The 12,613-nt window shown below is 37.7% G+C and overlaps 1 protein-coding gene across 2 annotated transcripts; it reads right to left on the bottom strand.

Annotated features, from left to right (window-relative positions):
* Window positions 1–5,414: 5,414 nt before the first annotated feature.
* On the bottom strand, window positions 5,415–10,690 carry LOC109205564. Of its 2 annotated transcripts, none has more exons than XM_019368274.1 (9): window positions 10,541–10,690; window positions 10,220–10,280; window positions 9,878–10,087; window positions 8,125–8,306; window positions 7,761–7,932; window positions 7,466–7,674; window positions 7,065–7,094; window positions 6,757–6,860; window positions 5,415–5,913 (listed from the first exon to the last, which is right to left on the bottom strand). In XM_019368274.1, the coding sequence occupies exons 1-9, from the start codon at window positions 10,587–10,589 to the stop codon at window positions 5,701–5,703; spliced, it is 1,230 nt and encodes a 409-aa protein (XP_019223819.1). In that variant the 5' UTR covers window positions 10,590–10,690; the 3' UTR covers window positions 5,415–5,700. The 2 variants fall into 2 exon arrangements, with proteins under 2 accessions (XP_019223819.1, XP_019223818.1); XM_019368273.1 differs by having other exon boundaries at window positions 6,969–7,094; window positions 10,541–10,688.
* Between the last annotated feature and the right edge of the window lie 1,923 nt (window positions 10,691–12,613).

The following is a 12,613-nucleotide window of genomic DNA, read 5'->3' as shown; positions in this document are numbered from 1 at the left end:
GACTCCGCAGGGGTTTGCTTATTATTCTGAGTTTAACATCGAGGATGATGAAACTCTTAGAGATTTTTTGCGGATTCCGGACGAATACAGGGAATTTATTGTAATAAAATTATTGGAAATGTACGTGAAGGTGGAGGACCTTCCTAGTAATGAGGGCGTGCATAGCAGGGATAACCCCCAGTCATCGGGTGGTTATTCTGGAGCAGCTTTTGCCGGACAGATTACAGATAAAAGAGCTTGCCTTGATTTAAACTTGTCACCACAGGCGAATGAGCAGCCACGAAATAATGTTTCCACTTTATATAATCAACAAGACGACTGGTAAACTTCAATTTTACTACGTTTTAGCAAATTTTTTTTTCATGTTTTAATTGGATTTGTATTAACACTCATATTTTTTATAGGGGGTATCGTCCGGATTTGAATTTTACAAGTTATGACCAAGCCCCTAGTTGGAATATGGGCAGGTCTTGAGTAATGGACCACGGTGGTCCATCTGGTAGTTATCACCAACATGAAAATATCCATCATGAAACGTCAAGACAATACGATTTGTAAGTAAAGTGATATAGCGATATCTAAAGTATTTTTCCTGAGTATTGGGTAACTTATGTATTTGTTCTTTTTGTGCAGTGAAAACGAGCTTCTTGAAGCTCCTGGCCTCACACAGTTGCCCATAGACGACGTTTTTACTCGTGATTTGGCAGATGCGCAGAGTCAGGAGGATGATAGTGATTATGACAACAATACGGATGAGTCTGGGGATGACACACCCTTCCATGATGAGGGGGATGATGAGGAGGAGGAAGTGAATGTTGAACCTGAGCTGACCAGGGAGCATGTTCCTCCACCTCCCGCTAGACCAAGAGTGTATGAGTCCCACGTGCCATTTCATGAGCGAAATATTCCCTACCTTGATAATTTGCCAAGCATGCCTAACGTCGATGCCCTCACAAGGGATGATGATGAATTACGGTCAGTGATGTGGGATGAATCTAGACCAGCTGTTCTTACAAAGGGCATGTATTTCCCCGATAAAGCTCGCCTAATTAGGGCTGTAAAAATCTACAGTATAAGAGAGTGTCGTGAGATGACGGTAAGTGAGTCAACTACGGAGAAATACAAGGTTGTATGCCGTAGGTGGTTTATGGGTTGTCACTGGATGTTGCGTGCCACAAAGAAGAAATCAGGTTTGTGGAAAGTGGGTAAATTTATTAGCGAGCACAGATGTGAAATGGACACATTCAATGAGAATCACTTCAACTTGGATGTGGACTTGATTTCCCTTGTCTTGATTCCATTTTTGGAAGTGTCCATTAGGTTCAAATTGTTGTTAAAAGATAGTTGTTACTATTATTTACATAAAGCACTATTTACAGAAAGTTAATACATAAGAAAATCAGTGTGTGCCGCAGCCTGTGTGCTTCAGTGATGCTGCTGGCCTAAGTCGCATGCCCTGTCGCTCGGGCACACTATCTGGATCATCATCATCAAGCCGCCTCTTTATGTGAGGATGTACAGCAGCATCAACACCACAACTGTCAGGGTCGGAAGAATAGGCCGTCGTGCCGTCAGCAACCTACAAAACAAGAAGTAATCTTAGCATGTGTAAATGTATTATTTTATGAAAATGTATTATTATCTTAACCTACAGAATGCACTATTATTTTAAGTAAGAAAACATTTTCTCACCATGGTCTCGTCGACCTCCTGGATATATGTATCGATGGTGTGCTCATCACCGCATGTAGTATCCTCAAAGATGGGTTGGGACGAAGACTGCATAAGAAAGTAACAATTAATTATTTGCAGCGATTTAAGGAAAAGAAAACAAATTGAAATATTAAAGTAATACAAACATACCGCCGCCTGTGGTAGATCCGCGTGAAATGCCGGGGACGATGGATAACTCAACCTACGCCCGCCATCCACGTCCCAGGCCGGCCGATCCTCAGCTGCGGTAGATGGGCATGTGAAGTACTGATCTACATCCCCGTCGAATGTACCCATGATCGACAATGCTCCTGACGGGGTGACCTGCGATGCTGGCAAAGATAGCTGAAGGCTATATGAAGGCATGCTGCTGGAAGGCTCATCTGCATGAGGGATATAACCCTGCTGATCATCTCCAAAGCCCCCAACTCCAAACTCCGCGTCATGTCCATCGACAGGTGGGTCGACAGGTACCTCAACGCCCCCTTGCTGACCACCTCCTCGCCGTCCCCTGCGACCCCGTGGGGCACCCCTGCCTGGTGGGGGACCCCTCGCTGGTGCCCTACCCTTGGCTCGTGAGACTGGCCTACCCCGCTGGTAGGCCTCTGGAGCCACATACTGAGGCTCATGGTCTAACATCTCGACATCTCTCGCCTGCAACAGTGTCAGACGAACCATCTGAGCCACCTCCCGGCCATACTCAACCACTTCAGGGATGTCCGAACGCTGCTGCATCTCCTTCCCGACTGGTAGATGCGATGAAGCCCAATAGCCTGTGAAACATTTAAAATAGTAATTAAATAACGCTATAACACAATTATAAGATATTAATAAGTCACAAAAACATACCAGTGCCTCGTGCCTCCCGGCGTACGGTCTGTAGCGCTCGCCAAGTACATGAACAGGGTTCCCGATCATCATTCGGGTATGACGGCGGTACCACCCAGCATACAGATGGATAGAGGCCTCCTGGAAAACTGTAGGTGGTAGCGGAATGCGCTCAGTTCGGTCCTCCCAATAAGCTATCTGCTGCTGTAGCTATCCAATATACTGCCGGTCCATGTTCGAATGGTCGTCCCGCTGATAGTGTGTAGACTCCCATCCAGGCTCCCTCGGTATAGGCTGAGGATGGCCAAACTGTCGAAGCACACGCTCCGTGGCATGATACTCAACGTAATCCCAGAAGATCAACGGGACGGAGGTGCTCCAAATCAGCCGGTCGACTGAGCAACAAGCGGGTAGCTGACCAAGCAACTCGATGTTGTATGGCGTCCAGATGAACTACCAATAGTAACAAAAAAATGAGTACGCAAAACACAACTCAATTTAAAACAACCAAGTGTAGGTACATATTTACCTGTCCGTCCACCAACATATCTAACACATCCCTAAGAAGGGGGAGATTATGATGAGCATCCATCCCTCGGTAGGTCCCACGCCGGAGAATCCACCTGATAGCTAGAGGGAGAAGCGGATAATCCTCACCGGGCGGGAGTAGTGGTAGAGGTGGTTGCAACGGCATGATCCGCTGTCAAGCCCAAACCTAAGATAAAATGTTGATGTAAATTTATGAGTCATTTCGCGATATAGAATTTGGGGTAACGAACAATGTATTCGAAAATTTTTTGCACCTGTAGGAGGGGCAGAAAACCACATATATCAACTGCTGGACCTACGCTCGCCCGGCACATGCTCCTATATAGATAGGCCAGAACAGTAGCACCCCAGCTGTACTGTGGTAGCTCATCCAGATGCTCAAGACAATGGAGAAAGCGCATACTCACTTTACTCCCCGAAGTGTCCGGGAACAAGACACACCCGAAAAGTAGGAGCAACGCCAACCGAGTGTACCTCTGAATCCAAAGATGGTCCGTCTCGTGGGTAATATCTGGGTGCAAATCCGCCATCTAATCTCTAATGAATGACAAAGCCACGCGACTGCCACCCCGGTCACCCTAAGGTCTAGAACCAGTCAACTGCCCCATCATGTCCGCCAACTGTGCACGAGTCATCCCTCTCCGGTGGTGGGGCAGTGCGAAGGCGCGTCCCTCTACGCGCAGTCCGTATAAAACTTGGACATCCTGCAGCGTGATGGTGGCCTCTCCAGTGGGCAAGTGAAATGTATGCGTCTCCGGTCGCCACCGCTCTACCAAGGCCGTGATGAGTGACCAATCAAGCTGCATCCGTCCAAGCTCAAAAATGGTATATAATCCCGTAGTCTGGAGGCTCTCTACTACGCGCTCATGGAAAGGATGCTCGGCAATAAACTCCCACAAATCATCAGGCCTCCTGGGGCGGAGAGCCTACATCGATAACTGTCCCTCCCAAACATAGGAGGACCTATGGTCGCCCTGCAGCACTAGTAGCTGATCCTCCGCAGATCCACGATGCGCAGGCGGAGGAAACGCCATGTCGGCTACTATAATTTAAACAAAATTAATTGTTTGTGTTAGTGTAATAAATTAAATAATTAAGTATGATTTTTGAATTGGAGATAATAGTTATGTATGGGTTCCAAACTTGGTTTTTGAGGCCTGGTACCACCGAATAATCCTTAATTATTATGCGTCTCAATTCCAACATTTTCAGAATTTTGTTAACTTAATAAATTAAATTATAAATTTTTGTAATTGGAGATAATAGTTATGTATGGGTTCCAGGCTTGATTTTTGAGGCTCGGTACCACCGAATAATCCTTAATTATTATGCGTCTCAATTTCAACATTTTTAGAATTTTGTTAACTCAATAAATTAAATTATAAATTTTACTAATTGGAGATAATAGTTATGTATGGGTTCCTGGCTTGATTTTTGAGGCCCGGTACCACCGAATAATCCTTAATTATTATGCGTCTCAATTTCAACATTTTTAGAATTTTGTTAACTTAATAAATTAAATTATAAATTTTTGTAATTGGAGATAATAGTTATGTATGGGTTCCAGGCTTGATTTTTGAGGCCCGGTACCACCAAATAATCCTTAATTGCGTCTCAAATTCGGGTATATAAATCAAATATAACACAAACAATAAAGTAGCATTTTTTGTCACAAACATAATATAAATTTGGGTATCAAATAAATCAATCCGGATATATAAAAGATACAAAATTAAACACAAACATAACATAAATTCACATGGAAACATGCTAAACAATACTAATATGCATGACTATACGAGTTTCGGCATAAACTAAATTGAAATACCTCGATGTAAATTCTTTGAATATTGTTGAAATTGAATTTTTGCACTCGAAACACGGTATCCAAAGCTTTTTTTATATGTGGGACCTACACGCCTTGCTCTTTATGGGACGGGTAGGCCCGAATTTTTTTTTTTCAAAATAAAACGGGAGTAGAGGACAGAAAGGAATTCTTGAGTTTGTTTTTTAATGGAGGGGGGCTGAAATGTCAGGGAAGATGGAAGAAGAATAGCCTTATTTAATTAAGGCAACTATTACATTAAACGCTGTGTTTTTGTTAAAAAAATAAAAAAAAACTTTTCAATATGATACTGCAAATTGTTTTAACGGCAAAATTTCCGTTAACCCGATTCGCAGTATAGTACTGCAAAATACTCATTTTTGTGACTTTTTTTTTAAAACATTAAAAACATACTTTGTGTCTAAAAAATCATTAATTAAGTTTCGGTTTCCTTCTATTTGCTGACCCAACGAATGATAAGCCATACACACACATGTAATGCCAAAACGAATGTCCCTTCTCTAACTGAGAATTAACGCTGAATAGTCACATGTGCAACAATGGTAAAACAGCACAGTAACTTCACACTCGTCATGATCAACTTTACGAAGATTTCCTAAAGATTGTCATCCCTCCAAGTAAGAGAATTGATGCTGAAAGTTCCTATATACAAGGACAGCAAAACAACTTACCCTGTTTATACATTTAAAAAGTTATGCATTCTCGTAACGTAACAGCTATAGATAAATGCATCCATTTCCATACATCCAAGTTCATCAGTAAACTTAGTCAGACCATAAGTGTCGGATTGCACCCCAATCTATGTTTACATCTGATTGGGGGGATTCATCGTGAATGCGGCCAACAGAATCAACCCCACTTGCATGACAATCTATGTTCACATGTGATAGCAAATTTCTCGGGTTGATCACTATTCCCGCAAGTATTGATAGAACCACAAATCCCAGTAGAAATGATCCAAGAATCTTCAAGACATCCTAAAAGAGAAAATGTAACATGTTTTAAAATTGCACCATAGGTAGTAATTTAAACTGAAGAGCACATGTAGATGCAGAGTATGGTACAAGTTTCAACAAGCACAAATCAATTATCATCCATAAAACTACGAATACGTGCATTTTACTTTTTCCATCCATGTCATAATACAGCTGAATGTTATACCTAAAATGAATATTGCACGCAAATGTAGCACTGTGAACTAGAAATAGCAATTTTATAACTGGATCTTAAGAACAGGCTAGGCGGGTGACATTCATCTAGTGGCAAAATAGGAGTAGCCCAAATCAATGTTCCAACAGCCTGGGCTACATTAATATCAGCCGTTACAGCATTTTGTCAAAAAGTAGAAATGATGAATAAAAAAAGCTAATTGCTCTTGCATATCGCATTTTTATTTTATTGCACAGTGAATAACTTTTAGCAACTCTACTGTATAGCTACAGGCCGAAAAATAAAACAAACGGAAAAATGAAATTTGAATGGTTGGAACATGACCCTTTATTTACTCAAACCCATTTTAACCCGCATAAATTTGACCCGAACACGTGACACCCTAGACCCTAGTCAAGAGACGAAGCATAAAAGGGGAAGCGACCAACATACATCAACGACTGCACAAAAATACGCATTACTGCTTCACTATTTAACTAAATTGATTGTTCCCGAAAGACTGTCCATGGAGATGATGGCACGTAAGACCATACGAGTTTAAACCTGTCTTTAAAGACAGATGAATTTTGTAAAAGTCCCTAACAAAGAAGTGAAACTACCTAAAACAAGAATCAACCATGTGAGTTAAGTTCCTCTAACAATAATCTCACCTTGCTGCCAAATGGGCCTTTGAAAGGTAAGTTTTTATCAGCGTGCTCGAGGCAGTAACGAAGCATGTTAACTATCGTCAACTTAGTTCCTGAATCATCGCTTTCTGAAAACACAATACCAAAAGGAGAAAAAAAAAGGGAGGAAAAAGATTATAGTTCAGTTCAACTTAAACAGATTCATGTAACAGCATGCTAACTAATCTTGATGCCACCTGGGATGTCAAAAATTTGTTTCTTCGGATGAATACCCAGCAGATGTCCCAAATACATGCGGATTCGCGTACGATCAGAAAGAGAAAGTAAATCACCTTGTGTGAGCACGACAACAGGCTTGTCATCTGAGATGGCGAGAATAAGCAAATTAAAAGAGCCGTAATATGCTCCAACAACGAGAAATAGAAAATGGGATGATTAAATGCTGTAATATGTGGTAAACTTAGCATCAATCTGACACTTGTTTTTGGATGAAATAAGGATTTTTTTCCTTGTTACTTTCAATGTTAATTTTGGAAATCCAAGATGAACTCCCCCTTATTCTGATCAAGGAAGCTTCAACCAACATTAATTGATACCAGGAGAACAACTACAATTTTGTTACTACCTACACATTTTCTTAGTACTCACAAAATGCCTATAATGTTCAATCAACTACACTCCTCTTACCGCGCTAAAAGACTGATAATAAAGTTAAAAGAAAGTGAATTAATACCTTTGAATGACAAGAGAGGGTCATTGAAAATTGTAGCAACAGCTTGGGCTTTTTGCCTCTTTGTTTCATCATCACTGTCCATCAATTCAAAAATTGAGACCGCACTGACAACGAATATGACAAAATTAACCACCTTGGCCTCAATGGCACATGAACTATTTTGGTCTTTAGACTTCATTTTAGATTTCAGATATGCGTCATCAGAATCCCTGCCAAAGGGAGCATTTCAGAAAGTCCAGGTACACCAAGTAAGGTTTTGTTTAAAGAAATTCAAGGAAAAAACAATGATACAGACCTCTTTATTAGCTCCCCATGACGAACACCCTTTGTCATCCATTGCTTCACCATTTTCTTATTTTCAGTCAAATCATCAGACAAACTACGTGTGTCATACAAACAAAAAGAACTTGAACCTCTTGGTATCGTGTATTCTTGGAGAAAGTATGTCCCATCTCCAACAGAAGAATCTGGTAACCCACAGATTCAAGAACAATTGAAGCTGCTATGACATGTTAATTATCTGAAAACTACTTAAAGAAACAAAACAATCTAATTACATTAGTATCTATGACAAATAGAGCACATGACCAGCGTACTCTTTCTGGTTACCTTATATCAAATTTCACTTATTCCGTGAGAAAAGAAGAAAGAGAACATACACGATATTGGAGCCCTTTGTGGTGTAAAAGGATCATCCTCAAGCGCCATCGAGATCTTGTTAACAAGACTGCTTTTTCCAGATGCTTTTGGACCAATCAACAAGAGTGTCATCTTTTTTGGTATATTATAATCGCTCTTTTTCACGCCACCCACCTCCTCAATCCATGATCCAGGGGTGTAACTGCAGTGGTCATTTACAATGTATCTCAACAGATGCATAATAGTTACAAGTAAACAAGACAAAGAACAATATGATATGCTACAATAGATTCTACCATGTACAGTTGAGAAACTGAATACATAACTTCCAGAATGAAAATAAGATGAGGTTATGCAAAAATACAACTAGCTAATGTGAAAGAAATGGTAAGATATTTCATCACACGGCACTAATCTAAATGCAGCTGGCTCTAGGCCGTCAAATTAATGAACAGTAGTTGCAAAACAAGCTGAACTATATCTACATAGATAAACTAGACTCAATTAGCTTTTCCAGCGCCATGGTTAAAGACATCATCAGTGTGTGTTGAGCACCTCAATAACATTTAAGCTAATGTAAACAATCTGTTCATTATGTTACTCCTACACCATAGCAAATAGCTTGCACAGCCAATAAACTTGATGCTCATTTTAGTTGAGCATAAACGCCTTAAAGCAGCAGAATGAGAGCAGTGATTAAAGAAGGGGAGCTACAACTACCAAATAGAGCAAGCATGAAAATAACCTAAACATCGGAAAGGAGTAAAGAGTGAGCATTGTACATAGAGAAATGATAGTTCTAAGACTAAGATCTATGCTGCAGAAGAGGAAAAGTGAAATATCTCAAAAGTAGTCGTCCTTCCGTGGACGTTAAATGTCTCTAAGTAAGGGCCTCAAGTGTGTCTTAGATGCATAAACTTGTCATGTGAACATGGGACCAGAAAAAGCTGGGAAAATTGTGGAAAATAGGTTATATGTCAAATTGAAATATACGCAGCATTTTATTTGACAGCGAAGTCATTATCTAGAAGGGCTCTAGCATTGCAAAATTCCGTTCCTAACCTTAAAAGTCACACTACCTGTGGAATCCCACAGAGGAAGAGGATCTCTCAGGACTATGTTTCAGAATTTAATTCTGGTTCTATATGCATATGGTATTATGATGCTTGCAGAGCATCCTTATTACAATGCACAAACACTGAACTCACGGTGAAAATAAAGGACTTGATTAACCAATAAATAGTGATGCTAGTCAAACAAAGGTCAGTAAATATTAGGGTTAAATGGAATCTTTTGACAAATGCTGAACTTAGATAGGACATGGAGCACACTATTTACCACCTTAACGGAAAATTTCTTTTAGCACGGAGCATGGATTATCGGGACCAAGGTTTTTAAGGAGGATGGTGTCAAGTATGTGGCATAGGTAACACAAGGTTTCATAAAGGGTGAGACCCAATACTTTCCACCTCACAACTGGAAAAAGGATTCAGTTAAAACTTGGGACAAAGGTCCTGGATAATTTTTCCTAGTTCAAAACCCAAATTCCTACTTTCTGACGCTTAGCAGATTATCCAGTATCAAAACAGAAAATGTAACATTTAATCCAAACATCTTGACACAGAGGAGGAGAAATCAAACAAGGCCATGAATCAAATAGCACCCAACCAATAAATAAGTAGAACGAATACGAGGAGCATTGTTAAATTATCATATCTAGTTACTTATCCCCTAGAGTAAAAGAACAAAAATAGCAAACAAAAATTACAGTACCTCGAGATTTTACTTTTGGCTTCCTTCAAACGGTCTTTATGAAGTTGCAGTTCATCATAGCTCTTGAGAACATCCATATACACATTCCTTTCCCGCTTTCGATTGACCTCATCCATGGAAACTGAAGAAGCTCGAACCAATTTCTCAGAATCCATAAAACCTAGTCCAGCTTTTCCATTCTCCACTTTTGAGCCAAAATGATCACCACCACTGCACACATTCCAATAACCAACCAGTAGTATTACAAACATGAACACACACACACACACACACACACACACACACACACTCTGTAGAGAGTCAAAATTTGTAGAAAATCAAGAACCAGGTTACAGTAAATACCTGAGAAAAGTTCGCGAGCTTAGTGAATTTTTAGGGAAGTTTCGATCAAGAGATGATTCTTCTGCAAGTACCAAAAATTCAATCTTTTTCAGTGTTGTCAGTATATTGAGTCTACATTTAAAAAAAAAATTTATGCAAGATATAAATTAATCAATCGATTTAATCAACTATGAGAAGAACTACTTTTATTATTTACCTGAGACTAACAGTCAACCTACTGCAATTTTAAAAGGACTATACTTTACAAACATGCATAGGAAAATTATGCAAGAAATGTGAATACCGATTACATTAAAAAAAAAAAAAAATCATAAAATGTACCAGTGGAATAGATGAGAGGGGAATCAAGGGTTGTAGTATCTCCACCCATAGCTGCTCACTCTTCTGTTATTTAGGTATTTGAAAGTTTAACAATGGAGTACTTATTAGCAAAGAAGAGTTGAAGTTGAAGAAGCAAAAAGAAGGTTTTGAAGCAGGGTGACATGTGCTCGATGATTATCATGGGCTGCTGCCACGTGTCATATGATTTGACTGTAGTTGATTGGTTCTTGGGGTCTCCAGTACTATTATGCTTTCTCTAATTAATGACGTAACGTTTTAGTTGGATACAATTAATGAGGTTGGACATGTTTCGTCCTTTGAACTGCTCTTCAGATTTTCTTTAATTTAATTATTTTTACCAACTTGATTTAATGAGATGAAAATCCAGTCAGCTGTATGCCAATAATTTTATACTCCAATTACATAAATACTAGGAAAACCACTCATGGGTGGAGTTAAAGGAACGTTGTATAAATATAACGTCAAAATTATCTTTTATCTATATATAGTTACTATTGAAATTCCTTGACTTCATCATAAGGGGCATATCCAATTTTAAGGTTACTTGTTTAGTGTATTTGCGTGTACATCGCGTCAATTAGTATAAAACGTGTAAAAAGAATAAATTATTAAAAAATGGCAATTGATGTTAAACTAAATACGATAAAATAATTGTTGCTATATTAATACAATAGTTGAATTCAATATCTTCGAAATATATAAAGCTGATGAATTTAGTTGAATTAGTTATGTAGTATTTGGAGTTTAGAGATTTTATTACCACTATTGTATAAAATATAAAATATGTTATGTTGTTATATCTCACGCAAAATCTTTTTTACTAAATTTATATTCATAATATCATAATATAAATTAATAATAAATTAGTTATTACTTAATTAATTATCAATTTTGGACAAAGTGATTTTTTCATAGTCTTTCAGTTGGTATAAATAAAGTATAAAAACTTTATGCTAATCATCGTGTACGGAATAAATCCGTTTTCTATTTTTTTGGACAATACATAAACAAAATCTAATTTTAATTTATCAAGATTATAAAATAAATATTTTATGTAGAAAAATGAGGTTAAGCTACTTTATAACAAAAGATATTAAAAGTTTAAAAACGTGTTCTGCTCTTTTCGTTTTTTCTTTTTTTCTTTTTTTCTTTTCTTGAGTTGAGTCTAACATTAAAAAAAATTATTTAAATATTTTTATATCTATTTTTAGCATGTGAAATTTGTTCTTTGTAACTTAAGTACATAAAAAGTTTATTTCTTCATTTAAAGGTCATCAAACTTATAAATACGATAAGTGAACCAAACTATTGGCTAGATTTTTATTGATATAAGTCTAAATTCCTTCTATACATATTCATCCAAGACCAAATAAAAGTTAACATTACCTTAAGCTCATTCCGAATAAACTATACTATTGACAATTTTGAAATTTCAAAATCAACTTCACTGAGGACAATTTTTTAAATCTATAGTTATTTCAAAGTTTCAAGTATATTAGTTTATTTAAAGTGTAAATACGATCTATAGTTACAATTTTACATAGTATGAATGTAGAATATTTAGTTTTAAAATTAACATTACCACTGGTAATTATGACTTCTAAAAATTTAAATCTAAAGTTAAATCAAAACTCTTTAAAAAGAAAAAGAAAAAAATTAACATTCATTGGTGATTTCTTTTAGGTAATCAATTATTGAAATCATTTGCAAGAGAAAAGATACTAACAATTATATATATCAGAGGCTAAGAATACACATTAAACTCCAAAAGCAAGTTTATAGTCCACAAGGATATAATGTTGGTTTAAGGAAATAATTGAAGTAAGGTAAATTTAAATTGAATTTGAAGTTCTAAATATTAGGAACTTTTATGTAGTATAAATAAGGAAATAATTTTTTTTTTAAAATTCAGTTGATTTTGAACTCCTAAATATTAGAAAAATAGTTAAATGACTATTTTATCTAGTATTTAAAGAATAAAAAAGGCGAACAATATTTCTCTAAGGGCATTTGTGCTTTTACTTATTCTTAGAGTACGCGCGTTGCGCGTGT

Source organism: Nicotiana attenuata, unplaced genomic scaffold, assembly GCF_001879085.1.
Source record: "Nicotiana attenuata strain UT unplaced genomic scaffold, NIATTr2, whole genome shotgun sequence".
Lineage (NCBI taxonomy): Eukaryota > Viridiplantae > Streptophyta > Magnoliopsida > Solanales > Solanaceae > Nicotiana > Nicotiana attenuata.
This window is presented reverse-complemented; position numbering and strand designations above follow the sequence as displayed.

Excerpts from the sequence above, each read along its gene's own strand:
- LOC109205564 (XM_019368273.1), bottom strand. The coding sequence starts at position 10,589 with ATGGGTGGAGATACTACAACCCTTGATTCCCCTCTCATCTATTCCACT. Across the intron at positions 7,095-7,465 it reads CCCTCTCTTGTCATTCAAAG|ATGACAAGCCTGTTGTCGTG; the intron begins GTATTAATTCAC and ends TCGCCATCTCAG. Across the intron at positions 5,914-6,756 it reads AAGGCCCATTTGGCAGCAAG|GATGTCTTGAAGATTCTTGG; the intron begins GTGAGATTATTG and ends TTTCTCTTTTAG.